Source organism: Camelina sativa, chromosome 20 (genome assembly GCF_030686135.1).
Source record: "Camelina sativa cultivar CO46 ecotype springtype chromosome 20, ASM3068613v1".
NCBI classification, from domain to species: Eukaryota; Viridiplantae; Streptophyta; class Magnoliopsida; order Brassicales; family Brassicaceae; genus Camelina; species Camelina sativa.
In genome coordinates, this window is record NC_141899.1 from 15,317,179 (window position 1) to 15,340,147 (window position 22,969).

The following is a 22,969-nucleotide window of genomic DNA, read 5'->3' on the forward strand; positions in this document are numbered from 1 at the left end:
ATTACTATTTGACCAACTTCTCATTAGTTCCAAGAAATTTGAAATTATACTTTTAGTCAAAGCCTTCACCACTGTAATTCAACTACTATACATTTTCTAATGTTTTTTTTTGTTTTGCTAATTTTTGTTGGACACATTTATAATAATGATCATGAATATTATCTCATGTTGATGTTGGCCTAATCAAGCCATAGTAAAAAATTATACCAATACTTAAATTGCATCCTTTCCATTTTAGTATCTTTGCCGTACCTGAACAAAAAACAATATACTTTCTTTGCCGCCTTATACAAAGAAAAATATTTAGTTATATTTTTCTTTTGGAAACTATATAGGTTTTTTAGACTTGTGAGGAGGGGCCTTGATGTTTTAACTAGTTTTTCTTTTTTTTTAAAAAATTATGTAGGGTTTTTTCTTGTAGACTTTTACAAATGTGACTTATGGAGTGTAGGTTGTATACTATTTGACATGCACGGTATAGTTTTTCTCCTTATCTTGTTATATTAACTCTATATATCTCTGCATTTTGAGTTGTTTTGCTTACTACTATTTTCAACTTTTTTAACACTGTATACTAGTAGGGTGAGGCTCTCTTTCAGACGCATGATAACCATGAACATCGAGCTATGATGGAGAGGGCATTGGGACCTTTGCCTGAACATATGACCCGAAAATCCAGGTCACTTTTTCTCTTTAAACTTTTGGATACACAAAACTTCATACAAATATATATAATTAAATGCTCATTGCTTGTTGCATTACAGGAGAGGGAAGCAGGCTGAATTGGAATGAAGGAGCCAACTCTAGAGATAGTAATAGTATTATGGATGTAAAAAAAGACTTGATCGTCTCAAGGTTAAGCGTCCATAGATTCTTCTTTGTGTCTAATGATATGTTTCGTTTGATATGCCATATGATCTGAAGTATAAACTTTCTCACAATATCTTACAGGATATGGTAACAAAAAATTTAGACAACACATGATCTGGATTTGCAGATCTGTTGTATGGTTTGCTGAAATATAATCCGTCCAAGCGTGTCACAGCAGACCAAGCTCTTGACCATTTTTTCTTCAAGAGCTCAAGTTGAGAAAAAGCAAAAACAGAGATGAGGCAAGTGTGCCTGCAGAATAGCAATGAGCACCACAAAATGTAGAATAATTTTTACTTACAATCAAGTTTTTGTTAGATTCTAAATCTCCATTCCTCATTAGCACCAAACAAGAGTACTCCAATTCCAGTTTCAAGTTCAAGTTCAAGAGTACTCCAATTCTGGAGAACTACCTCTGTTGTAAATACATTGTGTAGTCGAGAGCCTAAAACAAAATCAGACCACATATTGATACGAACGTATCGACCTTATAACAAGCAACCTTCACTAGTACAAGATCCATTAATATCAATGCAACTTATGTTGCCCCAAGACGCAATTCATTAAAAAAAAACTTGTCAAAAAATGTTTCAAAGATCGTTGACTGAGTTTTGTAATATCCTAAAATCAAACTGAGTTTTTTAAAACCTGATAATTGCTAAAGATGGATGACCTTTAAACAAGATTAGAGAGATTAAAAGATTGAAGAAAAGAAATCTGAGAAAAGATTCTATGCAATATCCGTCCTGAGTTGATCCCTTACTTAAGATCTTCACTGAAATCAGCCACTCTGTCTCCCACCAGATATCGATCATTGTATTCCACTCGGTGAATATAAACGAAGAGATCAAGGATGAGCTTGGCTACGAACCCCAAGATGATGATTGCTAATAGCACCGGCCATATGAACCTCTGCACGGCTATGTTGACTTCACCAGAAAATCCAAGACATGGGAATAGAGAGTATGCCACCAAGAAAGGAAAGACGAGAGTGGCTATAAGAGTGAACATGATGGTATAAATGATTTCTAGAAGCAGCCACGAAGTGGAAAGACAGTGGAATCGGACATTTCTGATTCTCACTAATTTCTCCCGCCAAGCCACTGTTGCGAAACAGGTGATACGCGTGAACATAGTCTGTGAGAAAGAAAGAAAGAAAGAGAGAGATGACTTGTTGCCCAAGAAAGCAAGTTTTTGATTTTAGAAAGACACTCGAGATGGAATTTCTTACCAGATAGGTCCAGATGTTAAGGACGACTAATCCGATCAACCATTCTTGGAGCAATGAATAATCCGGTGATTCGTTTAGCGGCACTTGTAATGGGATGATGATCATAAGGTCGATAAGGCGACCGAGCATTGCAGGGATTCCAGAGATCTGTTCATTGGATTTTGCAAAATATTAAAACATTTCCGCAGAAAAAGAGAATAGTTTTAGGCATTTTTTCACTTAAGTTGGAAGAATGAGACCTGAGGTTTTGAGTTTGCTTACCCAGATGGAGAGCAGTGAAGCATCCCGTATCGACAACAGAACAAGGTTGAGAAGCAAATCAGTTCTTCCAGCCATGATCTGATAAAATACGAAGCAAGTTCCCTTGTAGGTTGCTCGCAGGATATAACATCCAATCCAGAAACCATAAAAATCTATAATGATAAAATTTGAAATGTGACGCTTTAAAATTAGAAAAATAAACCCAGCATTTGGAATGAAACCATAAGTAGAAAAGTTATGAAGCAAGATGATGAAAGTTACAAACCGTCGTTTTTGAGTCCGAAAGGTATGATGAAAGAGATATAGTGGAAGAACACCCTTCCTATCAGAAGTGGCAAAACCATGGAGATTGTGCTAATGAGAAAAATGCTCAAAGCAGCTAGAACAAACATCAGTCCGATCTTTAGTATAAACCTGCAACTTCTACTTATCAGAATTGCAAAATTTTATACATGAATAAATTTTTTTCAAAACTCAAGCTATCTCTTACCTATCGTCGCCAATATCCTCTTCAAAAGTGGTATCACTCTGAGATCCGTGTAACCTGACTACAGAGCCCTCAGCTAGTATATACACTAGAGACCATTCATCAAGGTTCTGAAATGGTCTCACATTCTGATCTGCATGGTTTTCAAGCAAGAACTCGCTCAACTCAAGCCAAGAACTGACAGTGATAATCCACTTGCGAACTATGGGTTCTACAGCCTGTTTAATAAGCTCGGCTAACCACTCGATGGGTCCCCGACCCACTAAGAAGATATAAGCAGACATCGAGCCAAGCATAAGCCTTTCATCATAGATCCTGCATTATATTCAAGCGTTTGTTTTTTGTTAGATTAGAAAAATATCAAACAGCATGAAACTACAAATGATACAAGGTAAGACAGAGGAGCTTAATAACCAGAATTGGAGTGGGAAAAATGAGGGGCTGACGAGGGAGGTGGTCATTATTGGTAAGTGAACCACAGTCACCACCATTGACCCGTGGAAAGCCAACGCAAATAGAAATTGGCCAATGTGTAGTTTAGTGACCTTGTAGTTGGGATCGGTAATATCTAGGAGAAACCAAAAGGGTCTTTTGTGAAAGATCTGTCAAAAGAAAAATATGCAGTAAGTCTAATGAAAGTATAGTCATAATTGGGGACTTACAGCAAATGAGTTGTCATCAAGAAAGAAGAGAAACGTTCTGACTGCTCCAAATTCATGAAGCTGTGCGTTTCCAAAAAGAAACGCTCCTCCATGAGGTTCAACCATGAGACCGTGGAAGATTGGAACACGTCCGAGAAGGTCATGCCACCAAGCACAGAGAATGAGCAAATGTTTAAACACAACAAGGCCAACAGCTCCATGTTCATTCACTACCACGTGACGCCGCCCACGGATAAGTTCAACAAAAAACTTGAAAAGTACCATTATTGTCAAACCATAAGCGATAAAAACATTGTAGGTTAAGCTAACCCAGAGAGAAGCAACTATCTCTGACACAGGGTAAGCTCTCTGAGTTTCAATCGCAGCGTCTCTCCCGCAAGGATGCAAAGAATAGCAATAGGCGTTGAAGAGAAACACAAAAACCCAAGAAACGACGCGTAACGCTCTCAGAAACAGTCCTCTGATCAGAAACTCATGCCATGAGAGCCTCTTTGGTGCGTTCTCAGAGTAAACAGGGACAAAGGAGTAGCTACGCCCACACACCTAACGTCCGTACAGATTCATAAAAAAATCAAGGTCAAAACCGAAATCGATTAGACGCTAAAACCCTATTTCGTTGCACAAAGGTGACGATATTGAACGAAGTTAAGTTAGAGAAATAGAGAACCTCGCAGTCGCAGTGCTTGTGTCCACGGCGATTGAGCCATAGAAGGAGACATTGCTGGTGAACATACTTGATGGAGCCTCTACACGCACACGGATACCTCAAGGGGTTTTCTGGTAGCTCCGGCGATCGACAAATCCGGCACAAATCGACTCCGTCGTCGTCTTTCTCATCGTCTCCCGTCGTCGGAAAAGTTTCATCGTTGCCACCGTTCACTTGGTTCTCCGCCGGAAACGCGTCCATATTCAGAGAGTTTCACTCGCTTCTCTTCTCTCTTCTCTCTTCTCTCTTCTCTCACTCGCTTCTCTCTCTCTCTGGTGTCGTCTTCACTTTGCTGTTATGACGACTTGTACTGTATTTTGTTTGTTATTGTTGACAGTCTTTACACTTTGACTAGAAGACCCTTGAAGAAAAATAGAGAAAGTCACCTTTTTTTTTTCTTTCTTTTCTTGTTGCTTCCTTCTCATTTATCAATTACCACAGTAAATTTCTCTCTGTGGTGTTGTATTTTTTATTTTTTACTTTTGGCATTATCCAGTCGAGCTAGCTAACCTTATTTTATATTTATTTATTTGTTAATTAGTACTTTTGATCACTGCATTAAATTAGATTTAAATTCTAATCCAATTCGGTAAGTTTTTCTATCAGTAGAGTGAATCGGGAGAGAAAACAGTTGGATAAACTCCATATCCTATACAAGATGAACTGAACCGGAGATAACTGGAAACTAAGATTATTAAACCAATAAAACTGGAGCCCTTAATCGAACTATATACAAAGTATACTAATGAAGTGTTATATACAAACCAATAATGAATTGATATTAATATTTTATAATGGAGACGACTCCAATTAGTAGTAGTAACTCAAGTCACGCGGAAATCGTGAAGCAGTCTATGAGAAAAAGAGAGCACTTTGTTTTGCCAAGAACCAAATAATAATAGTAATAATTGATTTGAAGCAATGATGAAAGATGATATACATAAGTGATAATTTTTGGTTTTCAAATGAAAGTTTTATTTTTTAGTTTTACCTACTTACCCAGATGGATAATTTTGGTAAATATCATGTAGTTTTCAAACTGTCTTTGCTACTTTTACCAATAACATTTTTTTTTTTGAAACTATGTAGGCACTAGTAAAAATGTTCTACATTGCTACGGAAATAATTGTAGTTATGTGGTATTTTTCGTAGCTAAAATTTGTTTGCTACAAAATTGTGACAAAAAAAATTAGTAATTATTTGGTTGTAGCAAAGTTTTTCTTCATAGCAAACTGTCGCAACTTGCTACAATTTAGATACTAGTGTAAACGTAGCTATTTGCTACAAAATGTTACATTTATCTACCACCATTTGTTACAATTTGCGGCAATAGTATTAGTAGCAACTATATACAAAAAGTTACAAAATTTTGGTGACAAATAGACTCACACCAAGCTACAAAGTTACTTGTCATAAACTTGTTACAAAAAACGACAAGCGGCAAATATATGTTAACGGTAGCTTTTATTAGATCAAAATTATTGAAAGGTTTTATATCTAGCAATAAAAACAAATTATGTGAAAATATATTAAAAATGAAATTGCAAAACATACACAATTACAATTAATGTTAAACTTAGTTTAATATCATACACTCAAACAAGATAGAGTTTTAAACTCTCAAACAGAGAGTTAAAAACCACTTACAAATAGAAGATATATAAATACATTCAAAAAAGATAGTTTCCCAAACCAGAAGAGTCTGTCATGTGGTTTGACTTGAGCCCCATTAGTTGTGCATGTCTGCTGCTCCTTAACCTGAGACAACGTGCTCTAGTTTGGTTCCAACCAAGATGACAAGCTTAAACAATAAACAAATACAAACACATTCTCTTAGTGTTAGTGTCTTATGGATTTCAAGTTTTTTTACTTATTCTTGCTTTTGTTTACTTACAATGACAGGGATGAATGATAACCAAAAGTATATATTCAGGCCTGCAATAAAATCATATAATTAGTAAAGACAAGGCTTAAATATGGAGATACAAATGGAATACACTTTGTCTTTATGTAACCGATGAGTTACCATGAACATTTATGCAGATGCATACTATAGCATAAATATGTACAACTTCACGATCAGTAGAGTGCCTGATTTAACCAAAAAAGAAAGTAAAGTATTAAAGAAAGAACGTAACTAACAGAGCATAGAACTATCAAAAACTAACTAAAAAAGAAAATCATGTATATAACGAGCCATAAACACGCAATATATACCTTCCAATATAGAGATTCTTCATAATGAAAGCACTGAGCAATCCAGCCTGAGAAAGAAAATGAGTTAGAACTTTTCTGGTTAACTCCAAATTCTAGTGCTGAAGTTTGAGGAGAAGAGCGAAAGAAGCATACTGCAACACCCAATGTTAAGAAAATTCTTACTTGCAAGGTGCAAACAGAGTCTGTAGCAGAGAATATTTCTCCAATGGCTATGTGACAAAATAGATTAAGTCGATGTGACAATGAGAGAAATAAATCAAGTCACAGAGCATCTCACAGTGACTTGGCAAATAAAACCGAACATGATCCTATAGCACCCGAGACAACAGCATATGAGAAAGGAAGCAGCATTGAAGCTTCTTGTCCCTGATACCAAACAATGAGTTTGTGTGCCAAGTACATTAAGATGGATGAACCTGAAAAAAACAAAGCATACACAAATATTTAAAGTTCAGAAGTCGTGATTTAAGAGAGAACAAAATCAAACATGAAAGAGAGCAATATGTATTTGTCGGAGTTACCTTTGTAATGGAAACCTGCATAATAAACAGAGCCGAAGAGAGAAGGCTTCGAAGAAGAACCATCCTTCAAAATCAGATAACGGAGACCAAAATCAGTGTTACGATGACGGAGACCAAAATCAGTTATCCTTCAAAATCAGATAAAGAGCAAAATCAAGTAGCAGTGAAAGTAATATACCCATTTACAGAAAACTTTTTCTTTCTAAGCTTTTTACACAATATTATACCAAAGGAGAAATGTATAACACAAAATAAACCTCCTCGTTGAGAACAGAAGTGGGTGAATCAGCAGAGGCATCTTTCTCCGTTTAAACGTCGATGACCATTTCCGGAGCCCTAAGAATCCAAAAAATCCAAAATCGAGATATATAAAATCAACAGAGAGACCAACAAACTAAGGATATAATCCAATGAACGACAAGCAAAATTTCGCAGAGATGGAGCCAGAAAAAGATAACCCAAGAACAGTGAGCGATTTCGAGGGCGTTAAGGACCCAGAAAATCGCCGGAGAGACTTACGGAGTGAATTTTGCGGAGCGTAGGCTAACAATCGTAGGTCACAGTCACGCTGGTGATTTCGAGTTTAGGTTGGAGGAGGATCCTGAAGAACGTTTCTCCGATCTGAAAGATTGCGAGTCTCTCTCTCATCTTCCTCCTCAGGTCAGGAGGACGGAGATCTCATCTCCACACTCTCGAAACAGATTGCCTTAATTTTAGTTTGGGGAAAAATAAATTTTAGGTCACCGAGGAAGGGAAAGAAAAATATTTTAAGTGTTTAAGGATAAGGAAAATGTTACAAATTGTTACATTTAAAGTTGTGTGTTATAGTGTTACAAAATTTTATGTCACTAAATATGTAACATTTTTCTACAAATTATGTATGTTACTATTTGTCACTATATAGCTACACTTAGTAACTAATTAGCTACAATAACTATTAATTTAAATTTTGTCACTAATTTGTAACAATTTATAGATATTATTTGTTATTATTATATTTTGTAGCAAAAAATGTAACTATATAATACATATTTACTAGTGAGGTCTGTAGATTGTCTTGTGCTAATATAATCTGATAAGTGCAATTTTTATATGTTGACTATATTCTTGGTATGCTTGGACTTAGATGTAGATTCCAGATTCTTGCATTTTACAGATTTGAGCTGCAATTAAAAGAGATTAAAGAGAGAGAAATGAAAAAATGTAAGAGACTTTAGCTTTAGACATTCGAACATTCAAATTAAATTATACATCACAAAGCAAAAGAAATCATTATCAAAGTCTACGCATCACATAACGCAACATCTCACTGACAAACAACCCTAATCACAACACCATGTTGAGGCTCTACAAGCAGTTTATGGCTTGGGGAGTGTTGATATGTCGGAGAGAGTGTAAAACTGAACTTTGAGACAATAAGTGAAATGAGGACTTTGACTTCCATCATAGCAAAGTTTTTGCCTAAGCATATTCTTGGTCCGAGGCCAAATGGGATGTATGACTGAGGGTATTTGCAAGCTTTGGAGATCCCTTCACTGAACCTCTCTGGCTTGAAGTCGTTTGCGTCTGATCCCCAGATCTCGGGGTCTCGGTGTAAAGCAGGAATGAGTGTCCAAATGCACATTCCTTTTGGTACCACAAGGTCTCCGAGTCTTATCTCTGTGAATGCTTCTCTTCCCACGATTGGTGCTGGTGGATATAGTCTCATTGTTTCTTGTATTACCATTGTCACCTATTTTATATTTTATATTATGTCACAACTTATTCTCAATGTAATATTCTCTAACGTTTCCTCTAGGACTATATAGAAAAGATTACCGTTTTAAGGTTGTGGATGGTTTCTGCGTCGGGAATGCCATTCTTGCAAGAATTCAAGATTTCATCACGAATTCGAATCTGCCAACTAGGATTGAGAGCAAGGAGCAAAAGGCACCAAGACACGGAGACTGCCGTTGAGTCATGGCCAGCAAAATAGATGCTCTTGCAATTGTCCACCACAAAACGTCTATAAGCTGACTTGTCCCACAAGTTACCATCGCAGCTACGGATCGCTCCCTCGAGTATCAACTGCATTAGATCCTTCTTATGAGGTTCGACACATTCAGTCTCCCTCTCCTTCACCGTTTCCCATATCGAAGATTCCAGTTCCCTCTCAAGCGCATCAATATTCACATCACCTTGCTTCTTTCTCCCAAACACCATATCACTTGCCACCATTTATGTATTCAATTAATTATATGTTTTGCGTGGAATGAAGAAGAATAAAACGTTTTAACGATACCGAGACGACTTACGTGAAGCCATTGAATCTGAAGAGGACGCTCTGTTTAGTAATGGCCGTTAAAAGATCTCTAATCATAGAGAATATAGTTTTGCCTTTTGAAAAAGAGCTCCCAAAGCAAGCCCTAGCGATAACATCAGCCGAGACATCCTTAAGGTCTTCGTCCACTCTTATGTCACACCCTTGTTCTCCTCCTCTTCTCACCATCTCTTCCCATTTGTTCAACATTGGCATAGAAGACTCCACCATTAAACCAACCATTCCCTTCACATTTCCAATAACTAAGTCTTTAATTAATCCATGAAGAAAAATTTAACAATCCGGCTATATCGGGTGCTAAATCTGAAAGAATAGAGTAAGACCTTGATTTTGTCATGGGTAAACTCATGGGCGATGATACGACGTTGATGAGCCCAATGAGGCCCGTTAGAGGTGATGATGCCACTGCCAAGAATAGGATTAAGGCGTTTGGTGATGTGAGTGATTCTTCCAAGGTTAAGTGTGTTGGTTTGGCTAAGCTCCTTCACCATTTCCGGATCGTTTATGTAAATGTGCTGCTTTAACCCGGTTGAGTATGTGTAAATCCTCCCTTCATTACAGTTTTGTATATATAAAAAAAAAATTACACAGAAATAAAGATACTTAAATAATTATTGCGTAATAATCCAAACCAATACTAAACTTAGTTCAGCTTTAGCTACCCAAATCACAATCATTTTTTTTTTGGTTATTATAAATTAAAGAAACTAAATATGTACGTGGACCATATTTCTTTTTTTTTTATTTTTTATTTTTTTACAGAGTTCTCTAATTTATTTAGATATTGCGAAGACGTAATTTTTTTTTTTTGGATTCTATTTGGTGTCGTTTATGGGATATTTTATTTCTATCTGGTTATGGATTTTCTTCCTGTAACGTTAACTGAGAAAAAACGTGCAAAGCTGTCTTTTTGTGTATGCCTTTTCATTGGAATGGACGAAACTATTAAGAACACTGATTCTTGTTCTAACAACATAAGTTATTTTAATGGAAACATGTGAGAAATAGTTCTTGCAAATTTTAATTCCTACATTAGTTTTTTTTCTCCAATTGTTGAATTATTTGTGTGTGACAAAGTTACAGAAAAAATGTTCAATAGACTTGCATCGGTTGCGGAAGAACCAAATGCAAAGTGGTAAAACTATCCTTTTACCAAAGACTATCTCGATACTATGCATTTGTATAAAACAAAGTTTACGAGATTCGAGAAAGATAAAAAAAAAAAAAAAAAAAAAAACAAACCGTATTGTTTTCGCCAGTGAGCAAAATGAGGAAAGAGAGAAGAGGAATAGTCATGAGAAATGATGTTATCGCCGGAACAGTGTTTAGCCTCCGACTGGATTCGTTGCATCTCCGACACATTCCCGTTAAAGATCGACGGTGGAGGACCTTTCACGCCTTGGATCTTTAGACTCCTCCGCATCCTCCACAGCTCCACTACCGCTCTGCCATATACATGATAACATACGCTGACGATTCCGACAATAACTATGCACAAGATTGCATTTACCGAAGGAACAGCCAAACTCTCCATTTTCACTCTTTTGTCTATTCAAGATTTTTTTTTTTTTTAATATATATATATGCTTTACTCTTCTCTTCTTGACCCTTATATATAGTCTAAACCAGATTCCTTTTGAACATATAAATCCAAAATATAATTTTATTAAATCATTTCTACTGTGAACAAATAAGTCCAAATTTTTATTTTCTTAAATTGTTATTCTATTGAATTATTTTTATTTCAGATAATGAAACAATAAAAATTCAGATATTTATTATATTATTAAATATTAGAGATATATCACAATAGGGAACAATCTAGGGACGCCCGGTCCATATACTTTTAGCATGTCCAAATTATTCCTGGGCTTATATTTGGAAAACACGACCAAACAAAGCTATAGAATCATCTCAAAAAGCAACATTATAGATTTCAAACATTCATCAATCAAATATGATTTTAGCAAATCCAATTTATTCACTCAAAATCTTTCAATAGTGTAAAGCGAACACATTTAAAATTAAAATTAAAATTAAAATATGTAGTATTAATTATACATATATCTAAGTAGATTCAAGCACCATAACTATATATTAACACATAGGAAACCATCACCACAATTATTGAGGAGGAAGGAGTAAAAAACACCCCATCAAATCTGGAGTGGGGTGTAATTGTACACAATTTACATTTTATACGTTTACTAGTAAATTACAAAAGTAATATGTAAGTTTTTATGTAAATCCAAGTTATTCACTCGAAATCTCTAATAGTGTAAAGCGAACACAATTTTTTTTTTTATATAAAATGTGTACTAAAAAAAACACACTATAATCTATATATTACTAAGTGTTAACACATAGGAACTCATCATCACAATTATTATGGAAGGAGTAAAAAACACCCATAAAACACTATAATTGTACACATTTTATATTTTGTACCATTACTAGTAAATTACAAAAATGATTATATTCCTCATCGAAATTATTTTATTTTCTTGTTGTTTTGAAATGTTTATACTTGTTGTAAACTCGTATATATTGATATCAATATATTTGATTGTTGGAAAAGAAATTACAACGATTTGTCAATTTTACTTATTTGTCTTTGTTACATGCTAGTTACTAATACCACTAGGTTAGTTCCCACCCTAAGGATTTGTTTTTATATGTTTTTTTTTATAAGTTTTTTGTTTTATATTTTTTTTAAACATAATTTATAGAGTAATCGTGGTAAAACATGTTTTTATAGTTTTGTTTTTCTAGAAATAACCTGCACTATGCCGCAGAATCTAGCTTTCAAATTTCAAGAGTCTTCTCCATCATTGTTCTAGCTTCTTTGAAATCTAACTGTAAAACTTCTCAACTCCTTTGGTCTAATCATTAAAAGACTTCAATTTTATTATCTTAAACACAGTCTCACTCGAACTACTATCACTATATACATGATTCTATCCCGCCACGATCCCACCAGCACCAGGTTTCATAAGAACAACGGTTCAAAATTTTCTGATGGCGACAAAGATCAAATCTCATCTAATGAGTCTGAACACACACTTTGTTGGTGGACTATGGGGCTAAGTTGGATCGTCATTGAATCGTTGGATTTATTGGGAGCTTCCTCTGATCCAAATCTTCCTTTGGGTTTTAGAACTAAAGAAAGACTGGAATATTAAGGTTCAATTTGGCAGCCAAATCTGAAACATAGCATCAAGTATGAGAGACTCGTAGCCTTCACTTGCTTCAAGCATGGTTTGAGACTATTGTTCTTTTCTTTGGATGAAATCCGATTAGGGTTTCGATATCCTCTTTCTTTCCTCTGGTGTTGAGTGTTCATTGCTTGTCACATTCCTCAGTTGCCATACACATGTTAATTTGGGTTCTTTTACTGTTTTTCTTGGACACCATTGTAATTGGGCTGGGCCCATAACAGAAAGCAGAAGGAAAGATGTGGAATGGAGAAGGATTATTATTGGACAAAAATATTGAGCTGTATTAATCCTTATAATTTGATTGACTAACTGTTTTAATTGATATGTCAACTCCTCCTTCAACTAAAAAGCTGAGGTGTCAATACTTTGAGAGAAGCACACCCAATTTTTATTGTATTGATTATACAATATTACTTAATTTATCTTATATATACTAGGTCCTAGTGATGTCGTTTTGGGTAAATCTATGCACTGTCCTGTACTAGGGTTGTATACCCACAGATGATTCCTATCTAAACCACATACAACCAATCCACATACAGAAGGTGAAATCCTATTATAAACAAGTTCGGTGGGAAAACTCATGTGACGACCGGTAGCTAAAGACACAAGTTCTGGTCCTAAGGTACGGAGAAGAAGAACCAATTACCGTTGACTTTGAAGTTGAGCAAGAGACAGGGACGAGTCGACGATATTTTCATGTAAAATTTGGTAAAATCTCGATGGTGGATAATGTAAGCCCATTTATTCGAAACGCAAAGACACCTTGCAATGGATTTCACCGGCAATCTCGAGAAGATTGAGATTAAAAGATCAACTGATATCGACTTTATGGTTAGGAGACCCTTCTCAGGTACTTGACTAAGCTGTTTCTCCATTATCCCAACAGTTGCAAGTTTTTTTTTTTTTTTTTTTCCAATAATCGTGTTTCTTCGTCGTATCCCCATTTTTCAAAAATCGCTTCTATTAATTTTTACAAATTTTTGTTTCACACCTCTATGTTTTACAGCTCTTTGTTTATTATATATAAAAGTTGAAAGGACCGATCTTTTTTAAAAAAAAAATAATAAATAATAAATATATAAATATAAAATATTATAAATAAACTACAACAAGTGGTCCTATATCCACTAGCCACCTAATCACAATCACAATCCTCAGCGGAATAACCAATCTCAATATCCAATAATATAACCAATAAATATAACATCAACAATATCCAATAATCAAATAACAGGAAACATAAAACCAGCAACCTAGCAATGTTCTAATGACCCAACTCTAGCAACCTAGCAATGCCAGACAACATCAAACCGAGTCCCTAGAACATCCTCCACTTTATTGCCTGGATTCCACGATCATGCTTTGCTTTTACCTGCACCACAAACACATATTGAGATGCATGAGTATTTGATAAACACTCAGTGAGGCAATCCTCTCATCTACTGGGCTATACACACAAGCAACAGTGATTCCAATATTCCAAACAAACAACAAACAAAACATACAAACCAGGAAATCAAACATCGTCTCGCTGGAAGGGAGGTGTCGACCGACACCAGCCAAGTGTCGATCGACATTGGCTCTTGGTGTCGAGCGACACTACCCCACAGTGTCGATCGATGCCCAATTTGCTGGTGTCGACCGACACCAAGTGGTGTCGATCGACACTCCCTCTGCAATCTTGATCCGCTCGAAGCCGAGAGTCGAATCTCGCTCCCAAACTCCACCAAATCATCCAATACTCGAAACCCAAGCCTTATACATCCGTAGGAACCTGTAGCAACAAATCCCAGCAAGAAAAACACACAAAGAAGCAACAAACAAGCAAGAACAAGGAATCAAAGGCTTAGATAAGCCATGGTCATGCATTCACCTCTTTGCAGGAAGTTTCTGACCAACAATGGACAAATCCACACTCCCAGCAAGCTTCCCACACGATCCTAGCCTTGAATCCTCACTCCCACAGCAAGATCTCTCCCACAAAGCTTTGAAATCTTACAAACTCTCTCTAGAACCTCAAGAACCAACTCTCTCTTTTGTTTTTCTTTAAAAGCGGCGAAACAACACAAAAACACGACCTTAGGTCGTTTTCCCCCTTTTACAACTCGGTTCAATGGTTTCCTTAAACCAAACCGGCCAAAAATCGACGATTAAATCAATTCGATCGAACCAGAAAATCAATGGTGTTGACCGACACCCCCTTGGTGTCGATCGACACCCTCACCCAAAACGCACAATTTGGTTTGCGGGTGTTACAAAAGTCAACTTAAATCCAACAAATGAGAATATTTTTTATCTCATCCAACGGTTTAGAATTATTAATGATCCCAACAGTTGCAAGTTTTTTTTTTCAATAATCATGTTTCTTCGTCTTACTCCCATCTTTCAAAAATCGCACCTAACGGTTGAGATTGTTTTTTTTATCTCATCTAACGGTTTAGATTCCCAATCATTACTAGATTATAAACATTTAGACAGCAAATCAAGCCACATACAGGTGGAGAAAAGTCATGATACCGGTTACAAACTTACAACTGACCGTATGATGATCAAAAGTTGGATCCTCCTGAGAGAAAGAGTGGAAGACCTGCTTCTCCCTGTCTCCACGGTCGATTAGTGTGAGAAGAATACGTATCTGATCCAAAATCGATTCAGGTACAAGTTGGTGAAAACTTAACTCCGTATTTAAAAACGCTGATGAACTTGGAGATGTATTTTCCCTTCAATTTCATGAGGATCTCCTTTTTCATTTATGGAGGCATACTTTCCAACGGATAGGTTTGGGACCTTATCAAAGGTGGTGAAGTGTTGTTAGACCTCCTCTCTTTTGAACCAAGCCGGATCATGGCTGTTTTCAGCTCTGCTCACTCTTTTGGTTGTTGTTTACTCTGAAACCCTACTCTCTTTATGGATTTTGGAGATTTGCATGTAGATAGACCTCTCACTTTTTTTTGTATGGTGGACAACACCTTAGCACCTAATCGTATACACGGACGCGTGGACGGATATACCGATGATATTTATTAGATTCTTATTACGCATGGACGGATCTAGACCGATAATCTAATTATTCTTAGTTTAAAAGTTTGAAAATATGACTGATAGAAATTTTAGTTTTAGGACAACACCTTAGCACATAATCGTATACGCGGACGCGTGGACGGATATACCGATGATGTTTATTAGATTATTATTATGCGTGGACGGATCTAAACCGATAATTTGATTAGATTCTTATTTTGAAAGTTTAAAAATATGACTGATAGAAATTTTAGTTTTAGGGAACAAAAAAAATAAAAATAAAAATCACAAAAATAAGATTCAATTATTTAACTTTTCAATTGCTAAATTTTCAAACTTAGAAATGACTTCAATTGATAAGACTTGATTTAGATCCTTAGTTTAAAAGTTTGAATATATATGAGCTATAGTGACATAAATTTTAGTTTTAGGAAACAAATAAAAAGTCTCAAAGATTTGATTTAAGTAACTTTCCAAAATGGCCAAAATGTAGATTTTCAAATGTAGAATTGATTTCAAACAATAGGTTAAATAAAAAAACATATTGTAAAGTTACATAAAATCTCCGAGCACGAATGTGTGTGATGGTTTAGTCAAACATAATTAAAAAAGATTTACTAGTAATTATTGAGGTCATTTTGCTCTTAAGCAAAAGATTTATAAGATGGGTGATAAAAAAACATCAAATTACTAATAAATCTTTTTTAAACTCATAATTCTCGCCAAAATAAATCAAATTAAAAAAAACCGAAGAAGTAAAGCTCAACACAAAATCATAAATTATTAAAACAAGTCATAAACATTGCAATTGCATAAATTCAAAAGCATACAGAACCATTGTTGATCATATTCCAATAAGGATTAGTCTTAAACAAACAATATCCAAAAACTTAATTCAAAAACTTGAAAGAAAAAGAAAAAAACAACGAAAGAGAAAGAGAGAGATTAGTTCAGCAGACAACAACACCAAAGAACTAGTCATCAACAGATGATTACCTTACAGTTCCAGAAACATAGGACTCTCAACATGATCCAGATAGACATGTATATGCGTTAGGTGAGTCCCAATTCCTTCGACCTGGATTTTTCTAGCTTTGCTTTCCTTGAGATCGTAACATAGTATATAGAACGGGTCTGTGACAAAGGCCGGTGCAAATACAAGCTCGCCGGTGCCAAGTCTACCCCTTAACGTGAAAAAATCAAACTGATCATATGAATCTGTCCAAGAAGGAATCACGATTGAAACATGTGACCAATGTGGTTTGCTGGCATCTTCAAGGACCCACAAGTCAACTTTACCGGTGAATAACACATTCGCCGCAGCTATCTTTTCGCTGTAGTGCGACAGATATTGGACATACCCGTCACTGGGTAACTTAATGACACTAAACTTTTCAGAACCAACATCAAAGCACATCAGAGAAGGAACTTTGCCTATCCAAGCTATATAATACACAACCCCATTGCTGCATACCCATTGAGTTCTAGGATTAGCAAAATGGGGATGTTTGCATTCGATCTTTCTCCATTTCTTTCTCATGGCTCCTACAGTGAAAACTTGATGCTCCTGCGACACAAGAACGCTTGATGTACTATTATGTGGTGCCGTCATGCACAACACTTTGTATTCACCATTAACAGGATCATATCCAAAGAAGTAGCTTATGTCTTCCCTCACAGTTTGGACTCTCGGCAAAGTAATAAATTGACCAGTAGTAGGATTCCCAATCATCACTCTATTATTATCATTCAGATAGCACAGCAAGCCGCAGACAGGTGGATAAAATTCACACCAGTCATCTTGATTCAGAGGTGACAACTGACCGTTTGATGATCAGAAGATGGATCCTCCTGAGAGCAAGAGTAGAAGAGCTGCATCTCATTGTCTCCACGGGCGGTCAATGAGAAAAGGATACGTGGTCGAGCCATAGATCGATTCAGGTACAAGTTGGTGAAACGTTTGCTACGGACTATCGATGACCAGGATTTAGAAACGCTGATGAACTTCGAGATGCATTTGCCCTTCAATTTCATGAGAATCTCCTCTTTCATTTCTACAGGAATCCTCTCCAACGGGTAGGTTTGGGACATTGTCAAAGGTGGTGAAGTGTAACACCCCTTCTCTTTCGACCCAAGCCGGATCATGGCTGTTTTCAGCTCTGCTCACTCTTTTGGTTGTTGTTTACTCTGAAACCCTTACCTCTTCACAGATTTTGGAGATCTGAAGATAGACCTCTCGCATTTTTTTTTATGGTGGACAAGACCTTAGCACCAAATCTTATACGTGGATGCGTGGATGGATTTAGACCGATGATACTTATTAGATACTCAGTAGCGTGGACGGATCTAGACCAATAATTTGATTCTTAGTTTGCAAATATGACTCACATCAATTTTAGTTTTAGGAAACAAATTAAAAAGTAAAATAAAATGTCAGATTTTGGAGATTTGTATCACATTTTTTTTAATGGTATATGCGGACGCGTGGACAGATCTAGACCAATTAATTTACTAGATTTTAGTTTGAAAGTTTGAATATTTGAGCTAGTGACATAAATTTTGGTTTTAAAAAAAATTAACATTATATTTAATCAACTTTCTAAATGGCTAAAATGTAGGTTTTCAAATGTAAAAATGATTTGAAACTATAAGTAAAAAAATAAAAATAATCTCACAAATTAAGATGTAATTTTGGATTAAAAAATATTGTTTAGACATTATTTTGAAATGCATAAGATTTCAACTTATAAAATTAAAATAAATATTTCGTTTAAAATATGCCTACAATGCGGTGTTTGGATATCCCCATTTACATAATTGTCCACCGCGATATAATGATCAGCCTTTACATAATACAAGATTAGAGTGTCTTACCACGGCATACGTACCGTCAGTTTATGTATTTTGGTGGCCAATTATGTAAAATTGAGGCACCCAAACACCCAATTATAGGAACCTTCTGTTCTTCATTTATACATCCTTAGTTAGACACTTTGTCCTACTGTCACACACACTCCTACTTATTATTCTTTTAAATTTATAGGTTTAATAGGCAATCAATCATAGATTTGCTAAATGCTTGATAAGATTGAAAGGCAGACATGTAATTTGGCTCAATATTTCAAATCAAAGTATTAATAGTTCTATTATAAACGATTTAGTTCAAATGTAAAACAAAAAATTAGACAAAGAACAAAAAAAATTATAACTATTTTTATTTTATAAAGTAAACTATTTTCTCTAAATCATTGAGCTTTTCCCACAAAATCGAAATATAAGAAAACTGAGAGGTCGTCACATCAAAGATTTATCTGAAATTTGTAACAGAGTAAGAGACATTTGTCTCTTCTCTTTTAGAGAAAACAGAAATGAGAGATAAACTCTAATTAACTGGAACTTGTTATTTACATCAAATACTACACTGAGGTATATAGAAAACAAACAAACACTACTACATCATAATGAGTTGTGTCTCTTTGTACTTGTGACTCTTGGATGAAACGACACAAACCAAAACGTCACAACTTAAAAACGTTGCGATGACTCTGGAAACTCAATTATCGACCAACAGTAAAATTCAAAGATGAGAACCATGAAATTGAAAGCAACATATTACCTGGAGACTAAAGAACACTTGGAATATCGTAACTGACGGTGGTATCTCTACAGAATCAAAGGAGAAATCACAACTACGATAGCCAGAACAATAAAGCAATCACTGGACGGGTAAATGCAAAATGAAGTTTTTAAAAGAAGAAAACAGGGTTTGCTAATTAGGAAGCTCTATATATGAGAGAATGAAGGAGTGTGATGCTTGAACGAGTCAGTTCACAATATATAAGACAGCGAAGGAGTGTGATGCTTGAACGAAGCAGTGTGAACGTGTGGACATAATTCTTGGCTGCGAAGGGGTGAGAAGAAAAAACTATTTTCAACCGTAAGATCAATTTTCTTTTTATCTATACCGTTAGATTTAGCAGACCCTTAAAAAATAGGTTTGCTATTATATATAGATTTTTCACAAGTGTTCATCATTATTTTCTTTTGATAAATATTGGTAAAGCTTTATTTGCTCAAAAAAAGATATCAAATAATAATACACTAGTAGAGTATAGTGTTATAAGATATTATGATGAGCTATAAGATATTATTATTTTAGAACTCTAATGATAACACCATGCTGAGGCTCTACAAGCATTCTGAACACTGGAGAGTGTTGATATGTGGGAGAGAGGGTAAAACTAAACCTTGACACAATAAGTGACACGAGAACCTTGAGCTCCATCATCCCAAAGTTTTTCCCTAAACACAACCTTGTCCCTAAGCCAAAAGGGACGAAGGACTGAGGGTGTTTGCAGGCTTTAGAGACTCCTTCGCTAAATCTTTCTGGCTTGAATTCATTCGCGTCAGCTCCCCATATCTCAGGGTCTCTGTGCAATGTAGGGATCAACGTCCAGATGCACACTCCTTTTGGCACCACGAGGCTTCCGAGTTTTGTGTCCGCAAGGGCTTCTCTTGACACGAATGCTGCTGGTGGGTATAGCCTCAACGTTTCTTGGATAACCATTGTCACCTATATATATATATATGTGTGCAAGTGATGTTAGGTTTCTGAAAATTGTCATACTTGGAGTTCAAGATATTTTTGTTGAGAGGCAAGGTTGTAAAATTACCGTTTTGAGGTTGGGAAGAGAGTCAGCGTCAGGAATACCATTCTTGCAGAAACGAAAGACTTCATCGCGGATCCGATTTTGCCAGGAAGTGTTGAGAGCGAGGAGCATAAGACACCAAGAGACAGCAACCGCGCTGGTCTCATGACCGGCAAAGTATATGCTCTTGCAATTGTCCACCACGAAACTTTTGTAAGATTGTGTCTTGTCCTTCAAGCTACCATCACAACTACTCATAGCCCCTTCTAGTATCAACTGCATTAGATCCTTCTTGTGATCTCCCATACATTCTCTTTCCCTCTCCTTAACGGTTTCCCATATCAAAGACTCAACATGCTTCTCCAACTCATCAATCTTCCCGTTCCCATGCTTCTTGGTACCGAACAAAACATCACTTGCAACCATAATATATATTTATCAACATTACATTCCCTTAACTAATACATATAGACAGAAATGATTTTGAATTCCACTTACGTGAAGCCATTGAGGCTGAAGAGGATGTTGTTGTGAGTGATGGCCTTTTGAAGACATCTAAGCTTAGAGAAGATCTCTTTGCCTTTGGAAAAAGAGCTCCCAAAGCAAGCTCTAGAGATGACGTCAGCAGAGACAGCTCTTAGGTCTTCGTCCACTCTTATGTCACACACAATTTCTCCTTTTCCACTTTTGACCATATCTTCCCATTTGCTGAGCATTGGCATCGCCGATTCCACCACCAATCCCACCATTCCCTTGACTTTGTCGAGGAAGAACTCGGGGGCGATGATACGACGTTGATGAGCCCAATGAGGCCCATTAGAGGTGATGACACCTCGGCCGAGTATGGATTTAAGGCGCTTGGTGACGTAAGAGACTTTGCCAAGATTAAGAGTGTTGGCTTGGTTAAGTTCTTTCACCAACTTCGGGTGGTTCATGTACAAGTGTTGCTTCACCCCCGTCGAGTACGTGTACACCCTCCCTAAACATCAAATTTTTATTCCAATAAATTACTCAGATAAAATAAATGCTCAAAACAACCTTAGAAAGCGGTGAGAATCAAAATTTAGTTCCACTTAATCTTAATCAACATAACTGATGATTACTTTGTCCAAAAGAAAACAAAAGACTGATGATAAACTGTTACCGCTCCACGCGTGCTAGCGAAGCGACAACTACTTTGGTATTTTTAATATTTATCTAACTATTATTACTAGAAAAAAGGGAATCAAAATAATAGAACTGCTAACTTTTTGATCAAGTAGACCCGATCGTACAAAACCTTATTGGCTATATATATAAACTCCTGTTTTAGAAATCGCTAGGCGCTAGTCGGGTAGTCGGGGTAGGCTTAGCACCTAACAAGAAAATCAGAGATTAAACGACGATTAATCGGAAACTAGTTTTAGGGTTATTTTATTAAATTAATAAAAAATAAAAAAATATTGTATTAAATATATGTATATTCTGTTATGTTAAAAGAAAATATATCAAATAAAATATAAAATTATAGTATTGTCTTTAAAATTACGGTAAATGCATAAAACGTAATTTTAAATGAAAATTTTATGGTTTTCATTAAAAGTTTGTATATTAGTTATTGTAAAACATTATAAACTCTTAAGTTAAATGTCTAAATAACAAAAATATATATATATATTAGATTTATTTTTGGCTCTAAAACTAATCAGTATATACAAAATTAAGTGGGAAGTTATCAGATTAGACGGATTATAATTAAATTAAATAGGTATAAATGGATAATCGATGCTAAGCGGAAATTAGTCATTAATCAAAACGGAGAGGATGGGCCTAGCAATTTTACGGGGCGTAATCGGAACTAGGCAGGGATTTTTAAAACAGGTTATAAACTAATCGAAAAGACAGCGTTCGATAATTTTTAATTCTGCGGAGTTAGTTGTCATGTCAATCCATGCATACGTTACATACACATAATACACACATATATTATTATATAGGCCTTAGCTGTCAATCAGTATGAACATATGTATGAATAAAGATTTACGTATGCATGTAAAAATTGTGGCTAATATATATGGCCCTTTCAATCACTATCTATTTACAAGATTTACAAGATTTTATGAAGAGACATGAGCTTGTTTTATTTGCTATCATCCGTCCAAAATATGGAGTCGTCTAATTCAAAACGACCAAAACGGACTCATCCGCCTCGTATGTTATCATTATTCATAATCAGATATGCCTATCTACTTTGTTGACAAGAAGAAAATAAATAAATTCCTCACATACGAAAATTATATGTAGATTTCGGAGTCCTAGAAATTGTTGAAATTATGAGACTAGAGAGCATACCGTATTGTTTTCGCCAAAGGTCGAGATAAGGAAAGAGAGAAGAAGTGTAGTCATGGGCGATGATATTATGGCCAGAGTAGTGTTTAGAGTTAATCACCGTTTGTGATTGGATCTTTTGCATCTCCGGCACGTTTCCACGAAATAGCGACGGCGATGGACCTTTCACGCCCTGCATCGTCAGCTTCCTCCGCACCCTCCACTGCTCGGCCATCGCTTTACCGTACACCTGAATCCCTAAACCTAACACTCCAATAACTAGTATCCACCAAATGGTTTTGGCAATCTCTACTATCAAACTCTCCATTTTCTTATCTTTCTGTAAGAAAAAAAATGGTTATAGTTCTGAACTCACGACTTTCATTCTCTTGCTCTTCTTTGGCTATATATAGGCGACCATTTCCTTTTTGACCAAAGAAGTTTTAAATAATAAAAATGTATTTATGCATATAATAAAACCTCTATACATTAATAA

The 22,969-nt window shown here is 35.8% G+C and overlaps 4 protein-coding genes, 1 long non-coding RNA gene and 1 pseudogene across 7 annotated transcripts; all 6 read right to left on the minus strand.

The window, feature by feature from the left end:
* Positions 1-1,395: 1,395 nt before the first annotated feature.
* On the minus strand, positions 1,396-4,516 carry LOC104770960 (putative E3 ubiquitin ligase SUD1). The gene is made up of 8 exons (XM_087503777.1): positions 4,179-4,516; positions 3,512-4,054; positions 3,264-3,451; positions 2,853-3,164; positions 2,628-2,776; positions 2,363-2,514; positions 2,102-2,248; positions 1,396-2,007 (listed from the first exon to the last, which is right to left on the minus strand). Exons 1-8 carry the CDS (start codon positions 4,416-4,418, stop codon positions 1,630-1,632), a joined length of 2,109 nt encoding a protein of 702 aa, XP_087359903.1. The 5' UTR covers positions 4,419-4,516; the 3' UTR covers positions 1,396-1,629.
* A 1,215-nt stretch (positions 4,517-5,731) lies between these two features.
* LOC104770961 (uncharacterized) lies at positions 5,732-7,776 on the minus strand. Of its 3 annotated transcripts, none has more exons than XR_764685.3 (8): positions 7,475-7,776; positions 7,213-7,291; positions 6,956-7,019; positions 6,597-6,850; positions 6,435-6,481; positions 6,244-6,308; positions 6,112-6,152; positions 5,732-6,018 (listed from the first exon to the last, which is right to left on the minus strand). XR_764685.3 is itself a non-coding variant. In XM_087505620.1 (8 exons), the coding sequence occupies exons 2-4, from the start codon at positions 7,251-7,253 to the stop codon at positions 6,708-6,710; spliced, it is 312 nt and encodes a 103-aa protein (XP_087361746.1). In that variant the 5' UTR covers positions 7,254-7,291; positions 7,475-7,738; the 3' UTR covers positions 5,732-6,018; positions 6,112-6,152; positions 6,244-6,308; positions 6,435-6,481; positions 6,597-6,707. The 3 variants fall into 3 exon arrangements, 1 of the variants encoding a protein (XP_087361746.1); XR_015593264.1 differs by having other exon boundaries at positions 7,134-7,291; positions 7,475-7,738; XM_087505620.1 differs by having other exon boundaries at positions 6,956-7,083; positions 7,475-7,738.
* Positions 7,777-8,151: 375 nt separating this feature from the next.
* Positions 8,152-10,865, minus strand: LOC104770962 (cytochrome P450 714A2-like). Its single transcript, XM_087504517.1, has 5 exons — positions 10,518-10,865; positions 9,599-9,825; positions 9,250-9,500; positions 8,774-9,161; positions 8,152-8,687 (listed from the first exon to the last, which is right to left on the minus strand). Exons 1-5 carry the CDS (start codon positions 10,807-10,809, stop codon positions 8,262-8,264), a joined length of 1,584 nt encoding a protein of 527 aa, XP_087360643.1. The 5' UTR covers positions 10,810-10,865; the 3' UTR covers positions 8,152-8,261.
* Positions 10,866-13,659: 2,794 nt separating this feature from the next.
* On the minus strand, positions 13,660-15,521 carry LOC147918915 (uncharacterized). The gene is made up of 2 exons (XR_015594008.1): positions 15,175-15,521; positions 13,660-15,093 (listed from the first exon to the last, which is right to left on the minus strand). It is a non-coding gene; the product is annotated as an uncharacterized LOC147918915 (long non-coding RNA).
* A 774-nt stretch (positions 15,522-16,295) lies between these two features.
* On the minus strand, positions 16,296-17,674 carry LOC104772564 (putative F-box protein At3g10790 pseudogene; annotated as a pseudogene).
* Positions 17,675-19,554: 1,880 nt separating this feature from the next.
* On the minus strand, positions 19,555-22,907 carry LOC104770963 (cytochrome P450 714A1). Its single transcript, XM_010495437.3, has 4 exons — positions 22,498-22,907; positions 20,665-21,145; positions 20,191-20,581; positions 19,555-20,090 (listed from the first exon to the last, which is right to left on the minus strand). Exons 1-4 carry the CDS (start codon positions 22,799-22,801, stop codon positions 19,668-19,670), a joined length of 1,599 nt encoding a protein of 532 aa, XP_010493739.1. The 5' UTR covers positions 22,802-22,907; the 3' UTR covers positions 19,555-19,667.
* Positions 22,908-22,969: the final 62 nt, after the last annotated feature.

What these genes read in the sequence shown, in the direction of transcription:
- LOC104770961 (XM_087505620.1), bottom strand. Translation starts at nt 7,253, where the DNA reads ATGCCTCTGCTGATTCACCCACTTCTGTTCTCAACGAGGAG. An exon ending in CTTCTGTTCTCAACGAGGAG is followed by an intron (nt 7,084 to 7,212) that starts GTTTATTTTGTG and finishes CTGATTTTGAAG; the next exon opens with GATAACTGATTTTGGTCTCC. An exon ending in TGCAGGTTTCCATTACAAAG is followed by an intron (nt 6,851 to 6,955) that starts GTAACTCCGACA and finishes TGTTTTTTTCAG; the next exon opens with GTTCATCCATCTTAATGTAC.
- LOC104770960 (XM_087503777.1), bottom strand. Translation starts at nt 4,418, where the DNA reads ATGGACGCGTTTCCGGCGGAGAACCAAGTGAACGGTGGCAACGATGAA. An exon ending in GAGGATATTGGCGACGATAG is followed by an intron (nt 2,777 to 2,852) that starts GTAAGAGATAGC and finishes TAGAAGTTGCAG; the next exon opens with GTTTATACTAAAGATCGGAC. An exon ending in TTAACATCTGGACCTATCTG is followed by an intron (nt 2,008 to 2,101) that starts GTAAGAAATTCC and finishes TCTTTCTCACAG; the next exon opens with ACTATGTTCACGCGTATCAC.
- LOC104770962 (XM_087504517.1), bottom strand. Translation starts at nt 10,809, where the DNA reads ATGGAGAGTTTGGCTGTTCCTTCGGTAAATGCAATCTTGTGCATAGTT. An exon ending in TCACTGGCGAAAACAATACG is followed by an intron (nt 9,826 to 10,517) that starts GTTTGTTTTTTT and finishes ACTGTAATGAAG; the next exon opens with GGAGGATTTACACATACTCA. An exon ending in CCATCCACAACCTTAAAACG is followed by an intron (nt 8,688 to 8,773) that starts GTAATCTTTTCT and finishes AATATAAAATAG; the next exon opens with GTGACAATGGTAATACAAGA.
- LOC104770963 (XM_010495437.3), bottom strand. Translation starts at nt 22,801, where the DNA reads ATGGAGAGTTTGATAGTAGAGATTGCCAAAACCATTTGGTGGATACTA. An exon ending in CCTTTGGCGAAAACAATACG is followed by an intron (nt 21,146 to 22,497) that starts GTATGCTCTCTA and finishes TTTGATGTTTAG; the next exon opens with GGAGGGTGTACACGTACTCG. An exon ending in TTCAGCCTCAATGGCTTCAC is followed by an intron (nt 20,582 to 20,664) that starts GTAAGTGGAATT and finishes TATGGTTGCAAG; the next exon opens with TGATGTTTTGTTCGGTACCA.